Source organism: Apteryx rowi, unplaced genomic scaffold (assembly GCF_003343035.1).
Source record: "Apteryx rowi isolate R43461 unplaced genomic scaffold, aptRow1 scaffold_111, whole genome shotgun sequence".
Classification (NCBI taxonomy): Eukaryota; Metazoa; Chordata; class Aves; order Apterygiformes; family Apterygidae; genus Apteryx; species Apteryx rowi.
Genome location: NW_020447320.1, coordinates 483,828 through 509,466, shown reverse-complemented (window position 1 = coordinate 509,466; position 25,639 = coordinate 483,828). Strand labels below are relative to the sequence as shown.

At 35.3% G+C, this 25,639-nt stretch overlaps 1 protein-coding gene and 1 long non-coding RNA gene across 8 annotated transcripts in view; one reads left to right on the top strand and one right to left on the bottom strand.

Annotated features, from left to right (window-relative positions):
* The window catches only part of PTPDC1 (protein tyrosine phosphatase domain containing 1), a 24,939-nt gene extending 383 nt beyond the window's left edge, over positions 1–24,556 (top strand). Inside the window, exons 2-13 of one of the 7 annotated variants that reach the window (XM_026077023.1) lie at positions 2,837–2,921; positions 4,998–5,112; positions 9,458–10,512; positions 13,350–13,442; positions 16,233–16,404; positions 17,206–17,286; positions 17,509–17,627; positions 18,398–18,535; positions 19,264–20,471; positions 21,256–21,441; positions 23,047–23,157; positions 24,003–24,556. In XM_026077023.1, coding sequence (XP_025932808.1) covers positions 13,358–13,442; positions 16,233–16,404; positions 17,206–17,286; positions 17,509–17,627; positions 18,398–18,535; positions 19,264–20,471; positions 21,256–21,441; positions 23,047–23,157; positions 24,003–24,119 — 2,217 coding nt within the window. In that variant the 5' untranslated portion in view covers positions 2,837–2,921; positions 4,998–5,112; positions 9,458–10,512; positions 13,350–13,357 and the 3' untranslated portion in view covers positions 24,120–24,556. Of the gene's footprint in view, positions 1–2,836; positions 2,922–4,997; positions 5,113–8,511; positions 10,513–13,338; positions 13,443–16,232; positions 16,405–17,205; positions 17,287–17,508; positions 17,628–18,397; positions 18,536–19,263; positions 20,472–21,255; positions 21,442–21,641; positions 21,868–23,046; positions 23,158–24,002 lie in introns of those variants that run through there. The other 6 variants (XM_026077033.1, XM_026077013.1, XM_026077043.1 and 3 more) reach the window with 6 other exon arrangements.
* Positions 12,738–13,898, bottom strand: LOC112971538. The gene is made up of 3 exons (XR_003255381.1): positions 13,790–13,898; positions 13,288–13,375; positions 12,738–12,845 (listed from the first exon to the last, which is right to left on the bottom strand). It is a non-coding gene; the product is annotated as an uncharacterized LOC112971538 (long non-coding RNA).
* Positions 24,557–25,639: the final 1,083 nt, after the last annotated feature.

The window sequence follows — 25,639 nt, the reverse complement described above, 5'->3', positions numbered from 1 at the left end:
GGGCAGAGCCGGAGCGAGCCGAGCCCAATTTCCCTGCGGCCTCCGCGCGGGAGGCCGCTGCGCCGCGTTTCCCGAAGGGGGGACCGGGGGGGGGGGTGCAGCGGGTAACGGCCGCCGCGCGGGGCCGCGGCTGCCGGCGGAGGAGGGGAGCCCGGCTTCGTGGTTACCCGGCAGGCCGCAGCCGTGCTGGGAGCGGGCTGCCCTCTGGGCGACAACACCGCCCCCTCCTACGGGACCTCTCTGCTACCTCTGGCCCTCCCTCGCGGGATCAAACTCCTAGAAAAAGCAGCTCCGATTGCCCCCTTTAGAGTTGAAAAGGCACCTAAGCACATTTCACCTTTATCAGGACGGTAATTTTTAGATGCAGCTATTCCTGGTTTGCCAGCAGGCTGTAACTACACTCTTCAGTAACCTAAAATATTACCTAACATATTAGTAATCTAGCATTAAGTATTTTCCCTTTGCACGGCTCCCTTGATTCTCTGTTCTTAGAAAGAATCGTGCTTTCAGGAGGCCTGTGCCTCAGCTAGTAAAACTGAGCACCACATCTGTGCAGTAATTAATCCCAAAAGGATATGCACAAAATAAACTTAAGTCTTTGCAATTACGTATTGCTTGAAAGCATTTTTTCCAGTCCCTTTTTTTTCATCACTAGTTTATGTAAAGCATACATAGAGCCCCATGTGTCAGACAACAAAGAAAAAAGTAAGGAGACAGTCTGCAGGGCCAGATACTGCAAGTGTGTCACCTCCCAGCTATAATTAGCAGTGTAATCTCCCATTATGTGGTTGTTGGGGTGGCGGTATCCATCGGAAGTGTTTATTCCATGTGCTTGAGTAAATATTTTACTTTATTGTGAAACCAGTGACCATTTTGAGTATTTTTTTTAATAGTAAAATTACAAATGAGAGGAGTCATGAGTAGGAATTGTGAAATTTGACATGGCTGAAACTTATTGGGAAGCAATGCTTATACAAATACTATGACAAAATTAAATGGATTAGATGTGCTCAGGTGAGGTACAAGATTGCTTTATAGATGGCAACATATTTCCACTTTTCTGAATGAAGAGTATAGTTTGCGGTTTTAATTTAATTTTTAATGCTAAAAGTTTTTAATGCTAGTATATACCATTCAGAGTTTAAGATTTTTTTTAAAGATACACTCAATTCAGATCCAATTTTTATCTAATTTTTTTTAAAACACCTACAGCTGATAACAGTTGCTACAACAGGGAGTTCTTTTTTCTAGTCAGTGTGCTCACCAACACAGGTGAACTTCGAGGTAATTTAAGCAATGTATATGGAAAGCATTAAATTAAAACATTGGTAAGGGACTTTAGGAATAACGTGTAGAGCATAAAGCCATTTAATTATTTTAAAATAAATGATTAAATGGAATCATGGGGTTACTTTAATATTATCATGAGAGTTTTTACAGTAGCAGCCAGACAGAATCTTGCCATAGCTCAAGAGATGCTTGCTGTACACAGGTATTAGCTCTGGAAACTACAGCTGACCCTGAGGCTAGGGAAGGTAATGTTCTCAGTCGCTTCTCGGTTGGCCCAGCAGCAGTTCACAGAGCCCCGGGACGGGGCTGCTTTGCCGGGCCGCGCCGCGCTGCAGAGAGGAGGCCAAGCTGACTGCCGGCCTCAAGGCGCTCAGCCCCTTCACCTGTACGCGGCAAAAGCTGTCAGTCCTTAAAGCAGCTACATTTCCAAACAAAACCACTCTCTTTCCTGTTGTCCACATGTGCTTTTAAAGAGCGACTGCCTTGTTAGAAGCATTAAATCGAAGGCATGGGGCGTCCTGCCCTCCGAGGCACAGGTGCTGCCTGCCGCAGCCTCGGCCTCGGCCACCAGGCCTGCGCACCCCTAATCTTCCTCATTTCTCACAAAGCAACAGTGATTCCCTGCCCTTCTCCAACAGTTTCCTAGCCATACCTTATTTCTTTGTGAAAACAACTTTCAGGCTTAAGTACACTTGCAACAAAAAGCAAATGATTTCCAACCCTGTATTCTGTGGTTATCTTTGCAACAACATGGAGAAGCTTCTTGACCTGTTTACTCTTGATTTTAAGTAGCTTGTTATTGTCATAAATTAGAAAAATACTTTAAAAACATACCTATTTCCTCAGTTTTCTCTCCACTCTGGAGCATTTCCTGGGCTTAATCCTATCTTGGGAGCAAGAGGGAGATACTCAACCTGAAGGAGCAGCTACCTGCAGCTCTTGATTTCTGGCCACCTTATTAACTTCCTTTGACCTCTTTGGTTCTTCACTCAAACAGTCCCCTGTGTTACGGAGCTCAGCCATTTTGTTCCCTGGCAAAAGGCAAATAATAAAATACATAAAAGGACTGGGTTACCTTAGATCCACTTTCCTTTCCTAGCATTTCCTCTTTACCTAGTCTGCCACTTTTTGAAGAACTAAGTTTTATTGTGCATAAACTACACATTTGTTCTACATATGCCTAGGAGGTCCGATGCTTCCTAGAAATTATACATGTATTAAACAGTTAATTTGCAAAGTTCATCACAAATTGGATTAATATATGGTAGCTCTTCAGAAGCTACAATATTTATGAAAGAAGGATTTCTTCTTAATTTCTTCATTTTCAAAAACCTGACATTTGCCGGATACTTCAAAGGCAGTGCTTCTAGCACAAACCAGACCATTACTGGATAAGGGGTTTGCAGCACATGGACACCACTGTGTCATATAGTCAGAAAATGAGGTATCTGACAAAGTAGAGCTAACTGGGGTTGCTACAGCCTTACAACACCTCTCCTTTTCTTTTTAAATCTAAATTTAGTTGTGAATTTTCTTTCATTTCTAGGTCTGTGGCTAAAAAGTGATGTTCTAGGCTATTTTTCTGGGCTTGCAGCCACTTGCAGTGCAAGTCTAAGTCCATTGAACAGCTTGTAAGTAATACTTGATACAATTCTTCAGTTTTAGAACTGTCTTTTGAATTGAAATCTTTGTAATTATGCTCCCTCTTCCTACAATTTTACTACATTTCTATTTTATCCTTTACTGACAGTTTTAACTAGCAGTGGAACAAACACGAAAAGAGGGAATATAGGAAGTACAGATGACAAAAGAGCAGGGGGATCATAGGTAGGCTGTTGCTCTGGGATCTTATTAGGCATCTAAAACCAGCACACATTTATCTCACAACTGTAACAGTTACATATAACATAACTAGTTAGGTAGTTAACTATGTATATACTATGTTATATGCATAACTATAATATAGTTAAATAACTGTCAGCATAGTCTAGGACTGGGAACCAAAGATGGTCTTTAACCCTGCTTTTATGATTGATTTGCTGTGTGATACTGCATTATACTTAAGGGACAGGAATGTCAAAAATTTAATCCAAAAGCAAAATTTGTAAAAAGTCTTTAATAAAACTTCATACAGTTTTAAAATTACACAAAACTACAACATTGCCTGCAGTGTTTTAATGTAAGCATTAGAGACCCGAATATAGAGCAACATTAATAGATTTTTTATTATCCAAGCTATCAGAAGTGCAGAAAGCAAAAGGTGAAGATGGAAATGTTCAAAGCTAGCTAGGAATCTAAATATATAGTTTGTACTAAATTAGCATTATCCTTAAAGTAAATTAGGTTTTAGTAAAGTTTAAGTTGTAGTATAATTTCATGTTCCAATTCTGTCTATGCAGCAATGGAAACAGTGCAGTCTTATCAATGGTCAAACATTTTAATTGCATCCAGCTCATTATGAGACATAGTTTTCTACCTGCCTAATTTGATAATTAGTACCTAAGGCAATGGGACAGGTGGATTTGCTAAGTCCAGTGTAAGGTAGCCATGAGATAGCCCATACAGTTCTAGGGAGATAAGCTGCCAGAAGCCTAGTGATCCTGTTCTACTTACCTAAAAAACTTGTTAACATCTTTGAATGGCAATGATAGTTCAATAGAATTTTCCAGAGGACTTGTGATTCTTCATTTTGTTTCAATAGGAAAATGCCAAGCCTAAAGATATAAAGATTATTAGTTTAGTCACTGGCATCCCGCCTACTCTGTGTATTCTTTCTTTGAAAATGGCAGATTATTTTAACCTAATGGTTAACTCCCCCAAAAAGTCATACTCAGTTAGCACAAAACCTTGTCTTGATGAAAGTACGATGACATACCCTGTTTGAACAAACACGGTTGGCACAGCTTCCTGGAACTAGCTAAACTTGGCAGATCACTAGAAAAAATAAGTTCTGTAGCTGACTAAACTGCCATTAATACTGAAGAGTACCAATCTAGAAACAGATAATAAGGGGCAACCCACCAAATATCTAATATCTACAAATAGATATAGCAAAACAGGAGGCTCTTGCACCACGTTTTGAAACCATCAAAAAATTAAACACCCTCTGGAATCAAATAGGTTCCTAGTGTTATATTATCCATATGAAAGTAATCACTAAGTATGTCACTGACTGCCTTTCAAATGTACCCATTTAGAAATTACCAAAATATACGAAGAATTAAGATTCTTAAGACTTCAATTAAGATGTGTGTGTATGCACAATTCTGCTTACAGCCTAGCGTTTAACGGGACTCCTTGAGGGAGTGAAGCTGTTCACCAGTTCTTGTCACATACAGACCCTTAAGGGCCGGTTTTTCAGAGGTTCTGAGCACTGCTGATCCACCAGCAGTCAGGGGAAACTGGGGGTGATTGGCACGTTTAGAGCTGAAGCTTATACCAACATATTAAAGAAAGAAGTGCAACATAATATTTCAAGCTGCACAATCTGTTCAGGTTTTAAATAACAAAAGGGAAAAAAAATATTCAGAATTTTGAAAACTTAAATCATTTTGTAGTTGGAATAATATATATTCTTAATATTAGTTGTTGTTTAAATGGCAGAACTTAATTTTGCAGTATTGCAAGTCCTAAGCTTCTAACCTTAAAGTTCAAAATAATGAACCTGATTTCAGTCATATTTTTAACAATATATATTTGCATTACAGGTTACAGAACCAGGAGTATGTAGCTACTTACATACACCTTAGTTAAAACGTTTGTTCCTCAACAAGTTATTCTGCAGCTTATATTTGCAGCTACAGAACTCCTTCAGTCCTAAAGGTGAATTTTAATATGCATGTTCTATAAGAAACACTGCAGCAGAGAAAAATGAAATTACATGCCCTCTATTACCTGCCTGTTGTAAATAACAGGGTTACAAGTATAACACAGCTGAGAGGGCAATTATTAAGGCATCTCACAAATTTTTTTCAGTCTATTCAAACCCTCCTTTATCAGCAAAGACTCACTATCCAAAGCAATAGCCATAGCTTGTCATACAATTAAAAATATTTACAGGCTTTTTTTAACTTTTCCATTGTATGCTTCTATTAATACATTTTTCAACTATAAGATAATCACTTGGAAAAATAAATATAAAAATGTTATAGCTCTGGCACACAGTTCACCTTGGGTGCACACAGTACTCATGTAGGGTGGTGAACGTGTTTGAAAATTAAACATGTATTGAACATAGAAATTCCTGGTTTCTTCATGAGACACAGTCTCTCAGGGAAGGAAACTATTTATTTTCTCTCTTTGTAATTAAAGCACAAAACTGTGTGAGTAGACTTTTTTAAAAAAATAATAGAGCTCACTTGAAAACAGCTTATTTTTCCCAGAAAGACTTTTTGTGTGTGGATTTTATCTCACTTTACATTCACCCATGACCAACTACTAGCTTTGTAAGAAGATATATTTACCATGGCACGTGGCAAACAATGGATGTAAACTAAAACAGCTACTTGTAGAAGAGTGAATTTGAGAATAACCATGATTCGAAGGTACCTTAATATGTTTTTCAGAATTGTGCACAAATCTTTTGAAGCCCAGTTTTTATATAATATTTTTTTTGCCCAAATGTCCATACACGCATGTATATGATGTATACTGTTTACTAAAATGACTGGCATGCAGTTTAGTTCATGCACAGGATTTTTTTGTCCCTGCAAGATTATTAAGAAGCTAGACATGTAATTTTAAGGACTACTTTTGTAAATTTGTCTCTGTTCTCAGTAAATTAATTTTTGTATAAAGGAGTACTTGGATTCGTCTTCAATCTGAATTTTATTAGCAGTACACAGCACAAACAGTGCAATCTGACTATAAAATTGTTTCTGAAAACTAACCAAACAATTTAGTCCTGCTACATGCTCCATCTCTCTGCTGGCCAAATTAAGGCAGGTGTTTAGCTGAGACAGTGTTTTTGGAATTAATGAGGTTGTTGGCATCAGCCTTGAGAGAGTTGTCTCCTGTAGCTCCTTGCTTGTTTAAATAAGACACCTATCCCATCCATAGAAGCTTATACAAATATTTGTTATTTTGTTTCTAAATAATTGGGAGGAATTTTTAATGGTGAGCTTTTACTTGATTACATCCACTACATTTAGAGATATTTATTTTTGGTATTTTGAGATATTACTTTTAATCCAGTTAATTTATACTACATGTAAATACTTTAGTGATATTCTATGCTATATTGGGTGAGAAATGAAATGTTTTGTTCAGGATGTAACCACAGATACGAACAACAAAATATTTATCCATGATTTTCTTTTCATGGTGTTTCAAAATTAATTTATTAGCATAACCCTGTTTAATATAACTTCACAAAATTATTTCTGTAATTATGTGCTTAGTTGTCTGACACAACTAGACATGCATATATATTTACCTGTGGTTGATAATAGGAAAATGAGGTGAACAGAAAGAAGAGATGGAGGATTCAGCTATTAAAACATTAGATTGGTTTGGCCTGTTTGCCTCAATCCCTTTAAAATCTAGACAGCTATAGAAAGCAGTTTATGGGATGATTATCTGCATAGTCTATATGGCATTCCACATACAGTCTCAGGTTAAAGAAAAGATAGTTACTGGCTCCTCCCAGATTACCATCATGAATCCAATTAACTTCAGGAAATACTGTGGCAACATCCTTCAGCTTCTCTTCTGTAAATGTGAATTTTCCTTGAACGTACTTCTTGTGGTTGATACTGCAATAATGAAGGGGTCAGCAATCACTCATTCTTTTTGCTGGGCAACAGCTAAGGGGTTAAATTGAAATTATTGAAAATCTCTATTAAAATGCATGTAAATTTACTCACTATGGTTTTGACTATTTGATATTTTAAAATAATTCCTCTGAATTGCAGAAGTTCCATTTTAAAACTTTTCCACTTCTGAATGCTATTAAAATTCATTACTGACAATATCTCACTCTTCTGCATGTAGTCAGTCTCACAAATCAGATAGACTATCTTAGTAAACATGATATTCATGATCAAGAATATCTGAGTCATCAGTTTTGTTTGTAGAACAGTTAATATATTCATTTTTACACCATCATCTCCTTTATAATTCTCAATAGTAATTACTGGTTGCCAGCCTGTTCAAGGTAGTTTAAAATAACTTCTGTTAACTCTTGTGCTAACACTACCACAGAAAGCTGATGTGACTTAAACAGTATGAATCAAGACAACTGGTAGACCTGTCCATCAGTTTAGGTTGCAATTTCTTACTATTTATGTCAAAAATCTATTAATAGCAAATACTGCATCACGAGGCCAACACCTACATAATCTTCTAATGAATTATATTCTTTTGTCTCTTTGGAATGTGTAAGCAGCTACAGTCCTACGTAAATATCACGCTTAATGATAAAATGACATTCACCTTTTACTAAAACAGATGGTGAATATTTTTTCCTGAAGAGGAAAAAACACGTATAGAAATAACAAATTAGTTCTGGTTGTGTTCCCAGTGAAATCACTGGAGTTTTACAACAGCTGTAGGATTGCCCCTCTGTGTAAATTACATATAACTAAACTATCTGTATTTAAATTATAACCTTATCCTCCCTCTGTTCTAAATCTGTGTTATTTTCTTTTTCCAATTGTTTGGTGTTAGCTCATAGGTAGTAAACATTTCAAGTTTCAAATGAGCCTAGGGAATTGAGCTGTGTGCCTATTGAAATATGTTCGCTCAATGCTAAATACTGCCTTAGAGTCTTTTGCTAATTGTACCTTAAATATTTGTGAAATACCTTATATCAGTGAGTCTTTTTCCTGTAATATACATTAAAACACTGTTCTGTTTCATTATTCATATTAATCAAGTTTAAGGAAAAATAGTTAGCTACCATTTTTAGAAAACTTTAGAAATAAGTGTTTTTTTTATTTTTGGCAATGTTAAAATTAGATAGTCTATTGTAGTTTGAAATATGATTTCACCTACCAGTGCTTCCTGTAGAAGTGACAAACTACCTCTTAGCATATTTTTTTGTCAAAAACTTTCATTATCTGCCTATCTTAAGAGATTTAAAACCTGAATTTAGAGAGCAAGTTATAATTTAATAACCATTTTTGCATATTGTATATTTTTATATTTTAATAACCTTTTTAAAATAACCATGGCCTTTTACCATTTCATTAAATACAAACAATCCTCCTTACGCTACCATATTTTTGCTTAGTTTTAGTTATCTAACTAAACAAATTTAAATTTAACAGCAACAATTTAAAAGAATTAAACAAAACATCTTAATTACTGCAGTTCCCAGAAGTTTGCCTTTTGGCAATGAAACATTGTCCCATATGATTTTCTGTTTAGATAAATATCCTGTTGACTTCTGTGGGACTACCCACAAAAGCAAAGTTTCTCATAAAGATAAGTACCTGCAGAATCAGGCCATGGACTAAATTTTAATGTACTGATACTTGGAGCTAGCTGAGTGGTTGGTTCTAAGCTAACTTGGCCCCTACCTACATCTGCAGTCAACTATGTTCCTTTAAAAATTTGGCCACTGGGCAGTTACTTATATGTGAATGCAACAGGGAAGAGAACAAATGACTTTAAAAAGCAAGAAAATAGTAAAACAAACCCCATATTTTACGTGACAGGTGTAAAGCAGTCATTAGCATTTGCCTATATTGTATGAATATACATGAGCTTTAATATAGCTTTTCTTATACATTGATATTTTAAAATGGACTGCTTATCAAAGTTTTTTCATATTAATACATGAAATTAATCTTTTCAAATGTGTAATCTGTCTCGTATTCTAAATTACCCAAATGCACACAGATCTGGAGAAATGGGACCTCACTATGAGTAAGCAGTTCCTCAGAAATGCGGTGAGAAGCTTTCCGAGGGGATTCCTGCTCGTGCTGGCAGCTGAACTGGCACAACTGGAATCATCCCAGTCTAGAACACAAGCTCTACTGTCTGTTTTGAAAATGTGTTCTGAAGTAAAAGATAATAGTTACATATATTAAATAACCATATTAATTGCTACAGTCACGTGGGACCAACATCTTGTTATTGCATCACTTTTTGGCTGTATAATTCTTTTTCTGGCTGCTAAAATCTATGATTTTATTCCTTGCTCTCATTTCATTCTGGAGCAAAGATCCTGCCCAGTGACTGGAAGCCAGGAAGACTTTCCAGATCCTGAGATACTGAAAAGGCATCTTCCTTTTTGCAAGGCAGGGTGATGCCTAAGCCACTTCTGGGGTGTGGAGTAGTTTCTCCTGTGGCCCTTCCTTCTACCAGACTGTAGAGGAAAGGCACCACCAGCACCTAATCCTACCCCACTGCTAGTCCGCTCGGTCCATGCTGCAGCCTGACCATGTGAACCAGTAGCAGAGCCCTCCTCTATGCTCCTTCTGGGTAAACCTGCACCGCAGTTAGTTGCAGAACCTGTTTCACTGTGGACCACTGATACCCCAGTTGGCCTACTTGCTACATGGCATTTTACTACTCGACCTGTATCTCTGCAAAGAGAAGCGCTTTTATTCCAGAGGAAATCATGACATGGACAAGAGGCTACTTTGCTCCTGAAAAGCAAGTGGATGCACAAACTGAATCTCACCCATGACAGCACAGTGTGACTACTGCAAAAAAGCCACCTCTCTGCATGGATGAAGCAGTGAGTAGGATCTGACAACTACTCATCTGTTATCAAACGCAACATGTGAATCAGTGGTGCAACTAATGGGCAACAAAACTAGCATATCCTTTCTGCCAGGAATTGGTTTGCTCAAACGGGAAAAAAAGCCTCAAAAATACATACAGAGGGACAATAAAATGAATCCAAAAAACACACTGTGTGTGTGTGCGGGGAAATAAACGTCTTGAAATATCCCCTTTGTGCTTGATACCACGATTTCAAGAGACCCTTTTTTCCTTGGGCAATGTGATACTGCTATTTACTTCAATCAGCCAATAACACAGATGCTATTTTTACTGTGTTAGTTACACTACCTGTGTTGTTTATGCAGGCTTACTGACATTGCTTCCTGTGAAAAAAATACAGAGATGGAACATCACCTAAGACACTGTTCCATTTTTTTTTAATGGTGAAACCAAGATTAGAAGACCAGCTTCTTTGCTGTCATGGCAATAGAAATGCATGTCACACAGATAACATAGTGGATCTGATGAAGGTGATATGACTGCCGCAAGGTATGTGACTCAGTCCCCTCGGAGAGCTAATACAGAACATGACCTAGAATAATATTCCAGGATTCTTGATTTTTTGGTAGCATCTGAGAGTATCAAGTGTTACTGTGATGAACAAAATGCAGAGGAGGATCTTTTAATAACTAAAAATATATGGTACATGGAAGAAATAGGAGAGAGTTGTTTCTTTTACTCAAGCAGTAGTTTTAATTTTAATACTATTTTGATCTGTATAGAAATGTAATACTCCTCTCCAATAAAATCAATGCTGAAAGTACTTCCTGTCCCAAATTAGAGTATCTTACTTCTGGCTGAGGGAGTGCAATATTAGTGCTTGGTCACAATCTTTTTTTTTTTTTTTTTTTTCAGAAGTAAATGCAAGGAAACATTGCTTACGTTGTGGAATTCAAAATACCTGTCAGGCAGGAAATTTAAAGAACTGAAAGGCACGCAGACAAAATATTTAAGTCAGTTTGAACTGTACTGGTTGTATAGAAAAGGAAGTGTGGATTTGGTGTATCTTCTGAAATAAATTTGAGGAGAGCCTAATTAATTAAAAAGCAAATAAATACATTGCTTGCCTCTGCCATTTAGAACAATCTTGCTTGTATTTTATAATACTACAGGTACATTATCTTCTGCATTAATCTGCATCTCTTCCCTTTTTGGTTAAGAGATCTTGTCAACCTGAATTCTGGTTAATAAAAAACAAAAAAAGGGAAAATAGTTTTGGATAACAGAAACACTCTGACATTTTGTCTTTTTATACCACTTTTATATGGGCAGTTCAAATAAATAGGCATACAGAATATCTGTTAAATAAATAAACAAAATGACAAAACATGTTTGATTTACTCACTTTCAGTTATCCTAGTTTTATCAGTAAGTTATAACAACAGCAGGCAATACTGTTGCAGGAGTCAACATTTTTGAATGAAGACTTTCTAGAATACAGTATTCATTCTTACAATGTGTCCTCTAATGTACATCTGGAGAAATTTGCATTTCCCACTACTTCCCACTATTTTAGATGTAGAAGAGACTGGAATTTTAAGTTATCCAAACCAAATTTATATTCTTTATTCAGTATTCCAAGAAGTGCATCATACTTCATACTCTTAAACTTTGTTAAAAAAAAATTTGGTAGTTTGTAAAGTCAAATACTGCTATGTTAGAAATGCCAGATTTATAACTTGACTTGAAGCTTTAATTCTGGCACATTGTAGGGAAATATCCTGGACAGAGACTTTTCAGGGTATAGCTGTTTTGCCCATGCGTGTGCGTGTGCGTGTGTGTGTGTTGCTGCCTATTTGTTAAGCAATTGACTTTAAAAGTGCAGAGCTGGGTGGTCAAATAGCTGAGCAGAAAACATTCCAGATACTCTTTAATCTTCATTAAGATTAATCTTAATTAGTATTCTTAATAATATACCTATTTACATTAGAAATGCATTTCTTGGCATCACTGAAGTTTCAAAAGGCCCCTTGCTTTCACCAACAATAACACTGGCTGCTATTCTCATTGCTTTGAGGCCACTCTATACTGATACAGCAGTGTTAAAGGGTCATTTATGTGTATGTGTGTTCTGTTCCTACCATAAAGCATCTTGGAAAGGACAGAGCTAAGGGTTTTTGATGTAAAGGGGAATGAAGTCCACTCGCACTCTTGGAAGAATAATCTCAATTTATTCAAGTATGTGGTCAGATAATGTAATATCTGAATACATGAAATTCTATTTGAATCTATTTAAAAATTATTTTTAAAAACAAGCAGAATTATAGATAAAAAGTGGATATTGAACAACAAGCAGTTAAAACCTCTTTTTAACACAGTTTAGGATTGTTATACCACCTCATCCCCATAAACATTATTTAAGCAAATCTCCTGTCCTTTAAAACACTGTTTATGCTGCTGAATCCTAATATTATTTTCACAGAATTTGGGAGCTGAGTTTTTTCTATGTAGAAAAGTTTTACTAGTTATGGATATAGTGTAGACATTTTGGTTTGGTATGAAAATGCTTTTTTTTTATATATATAATTGCAACTATTTTTCTGTTAAGGTAAGATAAACCAAATATTGGGTAAGAATTTCCACACAAGATCCATATAAATGGTTTATTTAAACATCACTGTGACTGATTAATATGTTCACCCTTACTGCTTTCGTTTAGCTTTTTTTTTGTCAGATATAAGCTCTTCAGGGCAGGGCTTACCTTGTGTTAGAAATCATATTAAAACATGAGAAGAACTGTTCTCTGTTTAGACAAGGTCTTGTGTTCAGATTTCTCATTACAGGAGGATCTTCATATATGTGCTTTCAAACTTGTCAACATACTAAAAACAAGGAGTGAAGGAAGAAGAACAGAGAAGGCATATAACTTGGCCATGGTCTGCTTGGAAATCATAAACTAAAACTATAAATGGTCTGATCTAGAAACAGTGCTGCCTTAATGATATTGTTAGTGTCATCAAAACTGCCCTTTGCAGGATTTCAGTTCAAGATTTCTCGTCATATGTTTACCTTGAAGAATTTGAGAAAATCAAGGTGACCTTACCTTAAATACTTTGAGTGACTCCTGTTCATATAAAGCACAAATTATAAAGTCCATGCTCAGCTAAGCTCTAGAGCTAGAAATAGACAATCTGCTAAACTTCTATTGTGCTGGACAGACTGCCAACCTGTTTTATGATGACTGTACAGCAAAAAAAAAATACAGTCCATGTCCGACTGCCCAAAGAGCTTTGGACAGTTCTACAGTCAGTGACAGGCACTCACCTTATTTTGCATTTTTGAACTTCTGCTGTAGATTTACAGTAAACATATTACTGTTTCAACAGGTACTGCAATGGCTGCAGGAGTTTTGCTGCAAAATGAACAACCATATTCTTCATTGCTAGAAGGCAGTGTATATGTTGCAAATATGAATTCAGGTATCATTTTCTCTAATATGATATTCATAGAAAGTGCTTAGAAAAATTGTGAAAAAAATTTTCTATAGATAATTAAAAATAGATATATTATTCCCAAATTATAAGCACAAAATGTCTATAACATAAAAATGAATTGCATTACTTATTCATCACCACAATGTGTTATCACATTGAGCTTTTCTGTAGCTTTCATATTCTCAGATATAACCTCTTAAGCAAAAGAACTATGCCATTTTCATGTTCAGAAACTGCCTAGCTCTCTGAAGCTACAAACAAACCTTCAACAACAACAACAACAAAAATCAAAGAAAATATTTAAACTCTTATGGGACATAATTATGACTTACTATTTTGGGTGAGTACTTGCAAATCCTGCTAGATTCAATGGGAAAATAATGGTGTGCAGCATTTTATCTTGCTCATTTCTGTCTCCACCAGCATTTGGTATATACTGAAGAAAATTCTGGGAAGAGAAAGAGAAAGAAATAAATCTAAGAAAGCAATATAATTAATTAAAAACATTTTTCATGGTCACAGGATATAGGAAGCTCTTGAAACAGCCTTTTTCATCTTCCTTTCTCTTCCACCCAACCCCTAAAATAAAAGCCCATTTAAATATTCCCTCAGCTCTTGATATCATCATTAGTGTAGAATTAGAATAGTCAGAATTTTGAGACAACAGCTAACAGAATCTGCTTTAATATTTCCTTGATGTTTCAGGCCTAGTATCTACAGAAGACCTTACTATGTCTTCTTAATAGCAGGGATGCAGTATTCAAAATTCAGTCACTTAATTCCTGTTCAGTACCTAGAATAAACAGTAGATTTTTGCCTGATGATTTTTTTATCAGAAGAGAGCTTTCTATTACAATGCAAATTCCTCTTAAGAGGACTGCTTTCGTAGTCCAAAAAGAAATGTCAAACGCAGACTCAGAATAGTATAAATGTTTAAGAAAATGCAACAGGATTAATTTGCTTATTGAACAAAGTTATAGTTTTTTTCTTTTCCCCCATCTCAGAATCTTTAACACACAGTCTAATGTACAAACAAGGGATGTTTTAACATAGATGTTCTAGATGTTCATAGGTGTTTCTAGATGTTTAATTTTTTTAACATTGCTATAGTCTGTTCTCCATATAATTGCCAGCATGAGAATTTTGTGCTTTTGAGAACATTGCAATCTTTCCGGACAGCTCATTCTCCTTCTTAGCACACTGGAAGCAAAGTGGGAGGAAAATTGCCACCTAATATCTACCTTCAAAAGCTTAAAGCACTCAACTGATACATCTTCTCCTCCCCATAATCTGCTTTATCTCAGTCTGTAGGGCTAATGGCTTTGGCTAATAAAAAAGCTGCGCCCTGAAAAAAATAAGCCTTTTGTTTTGAAAAACAAATTGTGTTTTGTTAGAAGATATGAATGGTCCAGAGTGAACAGTCTACAATTCATCATGTACTGAACCATTTCAGTAGGAACACACTAATCCCAATCATTACAGAGCTAATGATGCATTTTGGAACAACTAAGTGGAGGGAGAGAGGTGGTTGTGGAATGTTAAACCAAAAGGTGGGGGAGTATAATGTTCCCACTTACGGATTTCTCAGAAAGCAGTGTCCAACTACATTTTGATTGTTCTTTTGAATATAGTATTTTGTGTCTTAGCAAATTCTGAATGTGTGTTATTTACATACTCACATTGTTTATAGAAAATGTTTTGGTTGTTCCCAGTCCATTTTCAAAATTATCTACTTGAAATGCAACTATTTTCATCAGCAGTGGAACAGTTTGTCCCAAACAGAATCAATTCATATAGCATTTAGCTGCCACCAGGATAGCTGGCATCAGTGGTTCATTGTGTGTTTCTATGGAGACAGCGCAGCCTATCCTGAAGAGCTGCCAGATCATACGGAAGGATGCACAGCTCTGTGCAACTTCAGCACTGAGCAACTTGGATTTTGTATCAGAGCATCTTCGGCAGCCCTGCTGAACTGTAGCTGCCGTTGGGGAGTCATGCAGGGCTCACCCCGGAGGCGGTCAGCAGCCAGTATTTTTAGCAACTTTTTCCAGGGTCGGAGGCATTCCTCCTCTGATCCCCTTCTTCGCGTAATCCAGAGGCGCCGGAGCTCAGCTGTAGAGGTACTGTCATCATCAACTCACCGGGTTATGGTGGCCATATCATCTCTGAGCCCTGAGGAGCTGAATGCAACTTTTCCTGAAAAAAAAAGTAAAGTACTTTTCATTAAGACTGTAGGCAGTTCTGTTTTTCCTGTGTGTGTTAAATTCTTATACTTTTGTTCTGTCAATTCTATTTTACATATATGCATAAAATATGGATTTTTAAAATGCTTTTTGCTGTATTTTATATTAAATTGTGTTCACTGATTTTTTTATTCAGGGTTTAATATATGCTTTTCACACTAACAGCTCAGTTATAGAGAACAGATAAAATAAAAGCCAGTGGTGTATGTATGAAGGTGTGCTAAGTATTTTTGTTTTCAGATAGATGATCATGACATTTGTTTTATTGCAAAGGATATCACACACCTGTACATTCATCAGAAGAAAGCAAAGTTACTGTGAGAAAAAACAACTTCTGCAGTAATTCAAACAAATATTTTTTTCCCTAAGAGTCCTTACTTTAAGTCTGTATTGAAAAATGAATCTTAAATATATATTCCATATATATTTATGCTGTTTGTAACTTCTTCAATGTAGGATTAAACTGGTAACTTTTAAGGTGGAGATGAATTTGTAAGCTTCCATACTAAATCTGTTTTTGCCTGTGTCCTAGGAAGTTCAAGGCGGCCAACAGCAAAATACACTAAAGTAGGTGAGCGCCTTCGCCATGTCATTCCTGGTCATATGCAGTGTTCAATGGCATGCGGTGGGCGTGCTTGCAAGTATGAAAATCCAGCTCGATGGAGCGACCAAGAGCAAGCCATCAAAGGGCTCTACTCTTCTTGGTAATATGCAGCATTTACTTTCACTACATGTAACTGCATCCATTATATTTATTAAAAGAGAGAATTCAATTAAAATAAGCTTCTACTTACTGCTTTTTAACTCAAATATTGCTAAGTTAAGTATAAAACAGAATGACAGGTTGATTCAGAATTACCACTTAGCAGTAAACTATAATGGCCATTGTACATAGTCCTGTAAAGTCAACAAAAGACTTCTATTTACTTCAATGAGTTTGGTTCAGATCCAAAAGAAGAAATACCTATAATGAATTAAAAAAAAAAAATCTGATTTATAGATAATTCTTCCTAAGACTTAAAATACAAATGAATTAAAATGTGTTCATAACAGAACTCAAAAGTGAAAACATTACTGAAGGTGAAATAATATAACATATGTATTCAATGAAAGCATATTCATAATTAGTAGTATTCATATGAAATGCATCTTTAAATTATTACTGATTTCTTGGTAACAGTGGGCTATTCAGAAGCATACAAATCTTAAAGGGCCAAACATAGATCAGAGTTCAGATTTCAGAGGAGTCTTCTAATATGTTAATCAGCTTGGCATTTGAACCAGTATTTCCAGTAATGGTCTTTTGATATGTAATATCTGTATCAGCTGAACAGGATTTATCACTAACACTATATATCATAGTAGAATTTTTTGAAAATAAAGTTTCTACTTAATCAGCAAGGTGTTTCTGTCTTTCTTGAAAATGAAATGGTGTTCTTATTTTGGTAGACTCATACCCAAGAAATATGATAATGACATTATTATCTACCTTTTTAATTTCTCAGGATAACAGAAAACATACTGGCTACGGCTCGACCCTCAACAGAATTAATCGAAAAGTACAACATTATTGAACAATTTGAAAGGTAAAAAATTTAGTCTTTATTTATTGTAGGTATTACTCATGTAATTCCTGATCCATTTTCTCTTTCAACATAGATTTGGATTGTTGATAAAGATCCTTTCATTTTAACAATAGACAGGTAAAGTTTTATTCTCCTCTAAGAATAAATGTGTGTTTCAGAAAATAAGGAAAAATGAGATTTTGTCTGCATTTAATACTTTGACTCATCTGTTCCTTGCTTAAGATGCGGTATAAAAACCATAATTAACCTTCAGCGTCCTGGGGAGCATGCAAGCTGTGGGAATCCACTGGAACAAGAAAGTGGTTTCACCTACCTTCCTGAAGCTTTCATGGAGGCTGGAAGTAAGTTAGCTCCTGCTGCTGTTCCTCATTAATTATTGATTTTGGCACTTGGAGATATTTTGACTTGAATTCTTGTGTGTTAAAAGAAGCTATACAAGAAATGTTGCACAAAAAAGGTTATAAAAATGAAACTTGGCAAATATAATCAAGAGTGAATAACACATTATCCAAGATCGTGTTTTTTCAGGGTTAATATTCAGGTGTTTGGAATAAAGAAAGGATGACAGCTGGTTAAAGCTTTTTTTCATCTTAGTTCCTAAATATGTAAAACATTAATTGTATTTCAAATTCTGGTACAATGCATATTTTCTTATCTAGACTATAAAATGGTCATTCCTTTGATTTTAGAATATTTGTATTGACAACGTTTTTGTATTTTCATATTACAGTGAGATGAGAAGAATTGCCTCTCTATAAGAAACAGCTTTTAACTGAAGAAGTGCTTTTATTTCTTAAAAAAAAGTAAAAATTATGCTCTACCTACATATAGCTCAGTGATTTTAGTATGAATCACTCAGTTTTGTTATACCATTTACATTCCAGCTGAATTTTAGTTTGACAAGTCTTTACTAGTTTCATGTTTTTATCAAATGTTCATAGCAAGAGTACTTTGAAATGTGAAAATAATCTCTTTCAAACGTTATGTAGTCAGATTATTCTAAGATCCTTTATGCTGTTTTAGTACTACCATTGGTCATCTCTCCTCTGCATACAGTATTGAAAATTTCATATTCTATACAACTGAAAATAATTCTCTCTTTTTATTTTAGTTTATTTTTATAATTTTGGATGGAAGGATTACGGAGTGGCATCTCTCACTACTATACTCGATATGGTAAAAGTCATGGCTTTTGCCTTACAGGAAGGGAGGGTAGCTGTTCATTGTCATGCAGGACTTGGTCGGACAGGTATGTGTCCTCTACTCCAAAAATCAACAGAACTGTATTTTTAAAGATGCAAAAGTGTCTCTGGTAGTATATTATTATTCATTTGTTTAAATTCTGTATCATTGCAAGATGTGCACCTATAAAGTGGTTAAAAAGCTAAACAAATTTATATGTGAAAATAATCTGTCACAGGCAGGAAGAGATCAGTTTTAGTAGATAAAAACCAACAGCCCATAAGGTTAGAAAATCTTTGAATCTATATAATAATTCTCTGTTTTATTCAAATGGGACAGCTTCCTTTTAATGGGAAAAACTCACTTAGTACACTTTCATTTTTGAACATATTTATTACATGTTTACCCTTACAAACCTACCACCGATTGTTAGATCAAGTAGATTTTTATGGAGCAGCTGAAATTTAATATACTTCTGGCCCTTTCAAGACTCGTTGCCCGAGTCTTTCCTGTAGAAGCCAGCATTGCTCCTGATTTCGTGTTGGTGTTCAAAAATGCTGCAAATGCTACAGATACTGTGGTAAGAAATTAGCTCTCGTTAAAAGTGTAGTGAGAATGGCTTTACTATCTTGCAGTCCAACAAATGCAACTGTACTTACTTAACAACAGCATCACATAACAAAGGGCGTAAAACTTATATCTTTGCCTATATTCACTTTTATCCTGTACATCTTTACTGAATATTCATTTTAATCTGATAGTTCTTCAGCTAATATTTGTCTTTATATTTTCCAGGTGTTCTAATAGCTTGCTATTTAGTTTTTGCAACAAGAATGACTGCTGATCAAGCAATTCTTTTTGTTAGAGCAAAAAGGCCTAATTCTATTCAGACTAGAGGGCAGTTGTTATGCATCAGAGAATTCACTCAGTTTTTAATTCCTCTGAGAAATGTATTTGCTTGCTGTGAGCCCAAGGCACACACAGTGACACTATCTCAGTACCTGACCCGTCAGAGACATCTGCTCCATGGTTATGAGAGCAGGCATCTCAAACACGTGCCAAAACTTATTCATCTAGTTTGCAAACTGTTGCTAGACTTGGCTGAAAACAGACAAGTGGTAGAGGCAGAATTGTTAGATATACCAGATCTCTCAGCTGAAATTGAAGAGACTGTTTCTCAGTTGGTCTCTACACAGCTAGATAAAGAGCTAGGAAGACAGGACAGTGATACATCTGACTTGTTCTCCCAAACCCACTCAGCTACTTTTGAGACCCAGGATGCTCTTTTCTCCCTGGCACATGCATATGATCCTCTGTGGAAAAGAAGGAATGCTGAATGCCTTCAGCCACTCGCTCATGTGAAAAGGCGTCTAAGCTACAGTGAGTCAGATTTAAGGACAACTGCGTTTCTCTTAGAACAAGGAGAAACTGCATGGACAGTACCTACTCAGATATTACTGCACCACAAACTTCAGCAGAACAGCAGCGAGGAGTGTTCTGCTGCAGGTGGACAAAAGCCTCAGCTGGATTTAAACAAAGAAGTCTTAGTGCGTAATACATGTACATTCTGGAGTCAACGTAAATTTAATTTGGATGGACGAAAAGATGGAACCTCACTTTATCACAGAAGGAAATCTACCAAAGAAGTACAACGCAGCAGAACCTTTTCTTCAGGTCTGGCATCTATCCACAATTCCAGGGAACCTGGAACACCAAGGCATAATTTTGCCAAAGAGACTGGTCATAGAACAGAATGTGAGACTGATATGTATAAGAGAAGAGTCTATGCCTCTCAGGACTCTGATTCTTCTTCTTCTAAAACAAACTTTTCTATGGGATATGAAAGCCAGACTAGCAAAGATCTGTCAGAGGCAATTCCACACATTGTTTTGCAATCAGAATTAAGTTTGGAAGCCCGAAGAGTTTTGGCAGCTAAAGCACTTGCAAATATAAATGAATTTCTGGGAGAGGATGAAGTGAAGCAGAAGGTAGAAATGTGGCAGGTAATTTTTAACTTGATTTAATGTTAAGTGTTCTGCATATTTCACCTAGGTTAATCCCTGGAATGGCAAAAATGCCACCAGTAGGTAGTGAAAGGAATCTTGGAGACCTTTGAAATGACACACAGGGACATGGATTTATGTTCTGATTAAGTAAATGATTGTATTTTTCAGTTATGGGCTGGTTCCGTCAAAAGTAAGCAAAATGAACACACACATTTTGGTCCCTAACAGGAGGTCAGAACATTGTTCCTGGTCATGTTCATTCACTTTACTAACTAAAGAAAATTGATGCTATTATCTGTGGTTTTAACTTGGCTGTTGCTAACATAAAAGTACTATAGATTTTTAAGTTAGAACTATGTTGTTTTACAGCTTTTAAAAGCTTTTAAGTTTTTAATTAGCTGCTTTCTCATAGCTAATCAGAGGATTCTGTGTGTAGAAGTAAAAGAATTTAGTAGAAACATAACCGCTTATCCTCAAAACCAAATCCTCCTAGAAACATTTGCTTTGAAGTAGGAATCCAAAGCTGTTTTATGTATTCTAGTAGATAATTAGGAGGGTTTGAGCTGTATTATTTATGTCATCCTTCTGTTTTAAAGAATCACTTGTATTACTGCTGATTAATGTTGATGCTTTGGAAAAAAATAGAAATATATATATATTTTTTATAACTGCTAAGTTTTCTTTTTATGTTGGAGCATAAGCAGCCAAGTGCTGCTACAATCAAAGAGAATGTTAGCAAAAGTAAATAGATGATGCATTTATTTTATTTATTTATTTTTAGAAAGAACTGAATTCTCGAGATGGAGCTTGGGATAAAATCTGTACTGAGAGAGACCCTTTTATCCTCTGCAGCTTGATGTGGTCCTGGATAGAGCAACTGAAAGAACCTGTTGTATCCAAAGATGATATTGACATGTTGGCAAAAAATTGCACAGAATCACAAGAAGCACTTAACTTACTGAAAAAGGTAAGTATTATATATGTCAAATCATTATTTTACTGCCAAATATATTTTGTTGAAGTATGTTAAACTATTTACTTATGGCCTTTAGGCAAGGAAATTGCATTTTAAAAGGCAGTTTCAATCTTTAAAAATCAAAATGATGATTATTTTGGTAAGAGTTGTAATCAATGCCAAGATGATGAATATTATAAGAAAAATCTCAGATACTCTCTTTGAACTCTATTCAGTGGAAGCTCAACTTCAGCATCTTTACCTGCAAATTCTGCAGTTTGAGATTCAGAGTCAAAGGCAAGAAATTTTCTTCATTGAACTCTATGTATGGTTTTTGTTAATGTCAAATCTGGCAGCTGTGCTTAATAGTTGTCATATTTGCTGTGCAAACATCTTAATCCATCAGCTTTGGCAGAGGTGGGACAAGGAATAGGAAGAATTTGCCAGTTCAAGGAATCAGAAGCCAGGCCAAATTCCATTACATAAGTCAGAACTCTGGCCATGTGTTTTCAGAAATCTCTATGGAAAACAGGTCCTTCTGATCCAAAACCATTAAACTGTGTTTTCTCCAAAGGGCTAGATGCAGGATTAAAAAAAAAAAAAAAAAAAAAGGTCTTTTCTATATCTTTTAATTACACAAGTTCACTTCCTAATTCTTTGGGCATTCTTTGCTTCTGAAGTATGGAGAAAATAGGGCCTCTTTTAACAGCCTCCTGAAGTCCCAATAATACAGCTTCTAATCAACAGGTGGTCAGAACTTTCTGTGCACTCACCATTTTCATGACATTCAGAATTCCCAATTTCATCTCAAAATGGCATGTTGCTTCCTGAAGACACAACATTCTTCCACCCTTTCATGGTTTTATCTTTACATTTTTGTCAAGTACTTGACAACTGTTATAAATGTATGGGAAAGGAATTAATTTTTTTTTTTATTTTAAAATAATTACTGATTTTATCTCACATTATCTTATCCTATATTCTTTAGCTTATCTTCCCAGAAGTCCCTGAACTAGTAATTTGTTCTTTTAACTAATTTAACTTTACTGTTAAGTGACCTGCCAGTGAGGAGACCTGTCTCCCATGGAAAAGGGATGGGGACTAGCAACCAGAAAAATACTGTCGTCCATTTATGTATCCTTTCTAGCACTGCCCAGGTGTCTTTGTGCAAGCTTCCTTTAATGGTGAAGGAGACCTGCTAGGAGAGAAGGAGATGCTGATCATCCTACCTTAGCTGGGGATAAAAGCCTTTAACATGCATAGTGTTCTGGGCTGATGAAGTCTAATCTCACCTTTACGGTGCAACTTCACATGAGTGCTACTGTGTCATTGGGAAGCCTTGAAAGTCGAGCCTCCAGGTGAATGCCCGGCCTCCTAGAAATTTCCAGAGCAGTTTGTGGGGTGCTCTACAAGAGAAGACTTTCTCCCATCATGACTGAAAAAATTATGTAGAGGCTCTTAAGGCTTCTGAAAATTCCCTCCCCAACTCCTACACCTGAAGGTTTCAATACAAGAAGGCACAGTCTGATATTTAAACAGCTATTAACAAAAATTGCAAGTTAAATGTTTTATTGAAAAGATTTCTTCTAATGAGCTGCTGTTCCATTTACCCACCAGGAACAGTGTCAAACTATCCTTTGTATTTTACATTGTGTGGTGAACTTGCAAATGCTACCAGCTGATGTGGAGGAGGCCTTACTTGCTCGTGCTATTAAAGCTTTCACTAAGGCAAGTAACCACTTGTCTATGATTTTGTATTTATTTGTTATAAATTGTGAAGGGTAGAGCAATATTCTGTGTTAAAAATTACAGCAGTGCCTTCACAGTTAATGTGCTGATGCTTATTTACTTTGGAGTTTATATTTTACAGTAATCAGCCTACATAAAAGATTGGAAATATTCCCAACAAAATTCAGTTCTGTCACTAGAGCCTCGGACAATACATCTTAATCCTTTAGTATCATTTGTCTATATCTAGATTACTTCCAATTCATGGACTATTTCAAATTGGGGAAAAGATCATATTTAAATGGGGAGAATAATTAGCCATTGGAGAAGCTTACCAAAGGCTTTGGTAGATTTTCTACTATTTGGAGTCTTTCCATCAAATTAAATCATTTTCTGAAATTATGCTGTAATTTAGTTATTTTTGGGACCTGTAATACAGAATATGTATAAATAACCAGTACCTCTGCTTTTGGAGTCGTTTAGTAAAGATGACAGGTTAAGTTCTGAGCAGCTCAGCTCAGAGCTGCTTTCTTCTCAGATACAGCAGGGGAAATTATTTGGAAAACAAAATAAAGTTCATCATATTGCTTCATAAACTCTTGTAAATCTACAGATTTGCAACCTGTTAAAACAATCACAACATTTCTCCTTTTACTAGTTTATTTTACTGTCTAGTTAGCATAAAGTTGAAAATAAACATTAAGTACTCCATAATAAAATGCATACTTTCTTTGGTACATTTGAAAACTAAAAATTAAAATTTTTTAAAATGTTCATCATCTACTTTGTATTTTGCTATATGACATCTATTTAATAACTGAACTTTAATTTTTTCCTTTTATTAGACAAGCTTTGATTCTGAAAATGGACCATATGTTTACAATACCCTGAAAAAAGTATTTAAACAAACACTGGAAGAAAAAAGAAAAAAGCTCAAAGAAGGAACAGAAAATCCTTCTTGATTTCTACACAGCTATACTGAAGAATTAGATGGGTCTACCAAATTATATTCATTCTCCAGCTACTGTATTTTGTGCTATTTGGCATGCTTTACCTAACTTTATCTAATAATAATTATTAACAAACATTTTATTTTTTTAAAGGGAGTCTTAGTGACAATTGTTTTATCTACACAGTTCTAAAGAACAGCTCCTGTGTGACTGTACTGTAGCATTTGGTTTCAAGTACTATGCTTTTATATTGTGAGCTGTTCTCTTCTTTTTAAATGTATTTATTGATTTAGAAACCTCTGTTATTGGCATGCTACGTTATTTTCAAGTTACATGATTGCCACACATTCAGTGCCATGGTACACAATGGATTGAGTTTGTATTTATGTATTAACATTAAGTATGTTTACATTAAAGTTATTTGATTTTACTTTGCAGAAAATAAATATTGACTGTAAACTCCTTTTCCTTTTAGAAATTTTAAAATAAAACTAAGTGTAATAATGAAAGAATTGCGAGATTTACTATTAACAGCAGATAATAATTATTTCCCATAGATATTTTAACCATGGTCACTGATGTGTTTCTAAAAGATGCTGCAGTAGAGAAATAAACAAAATAAATTAAATTAGCAAAGTCTTAATTTAGAAATTTTGGCAAAAAATGCTTTTAACATGTTGTTTTTAATGAAAAAATGGTTGTGTCATCTTAAATGCTTTGAATAAGAGAAAAATTTTACCCTATTAGCTAAAGTCTTATAGATCTTATTTTAAGTGAAAAAATATTTAATTATCAAACCTTAACAAGGGTATTATTCTTTCCTCCTTAATTACATTGAGCAAAAACTTATTTATACAAGTGTAATAGAATAATACTCAAAAATAATTAATGAAAATCTTATTATCTGCAATAGACTTTTCAGAGATATTTTCATCTAATGAGACAGAAACAGCTGGGATATCATCATAACTGCAATTTTTGATTATGGGCTTCAGATGCAGACTAGTATGCCAGTTTTCAGGATAAACCATTTATCCAGTTTGATATATTTAAGTAGTTAAACAAAAATCTGTCCCTTCCCAAATTTTTTTGTTCTGCAGTATAAATGACTAATATTCAGAATTAAAAATAGACCAGTTTAATATGTATATAACTTAGACATGCTTCAACTGTTAGATGATTATATATCAAATTAAGAGCCAAACAAGTACTTCAGTAGAATCAGCCTAAAATAAGCACACTTGAAGGTAAATTATTGCATATGAATTGCACGTGAAAGCAGTCTTGTAAAGAGTGAAGGCAACATAACATGCAGTATAACTTTAGCCAGCATACCTTAGCAGAGACTTGGGAATTAAGATACATTTGCAGGTGTCTTAGTTTCATAAGAAATTATTTCAGTCTACTACAGTTAACTCAGAATAGCATGTGCTAGCTAAGAGTTTAGAAACCAGTTCAGAATCATTTAAATTGCATTAATTAACAAGGGCTTTGACATACCATTAAACCTAGCTAGAATAATCTTTCTGTAG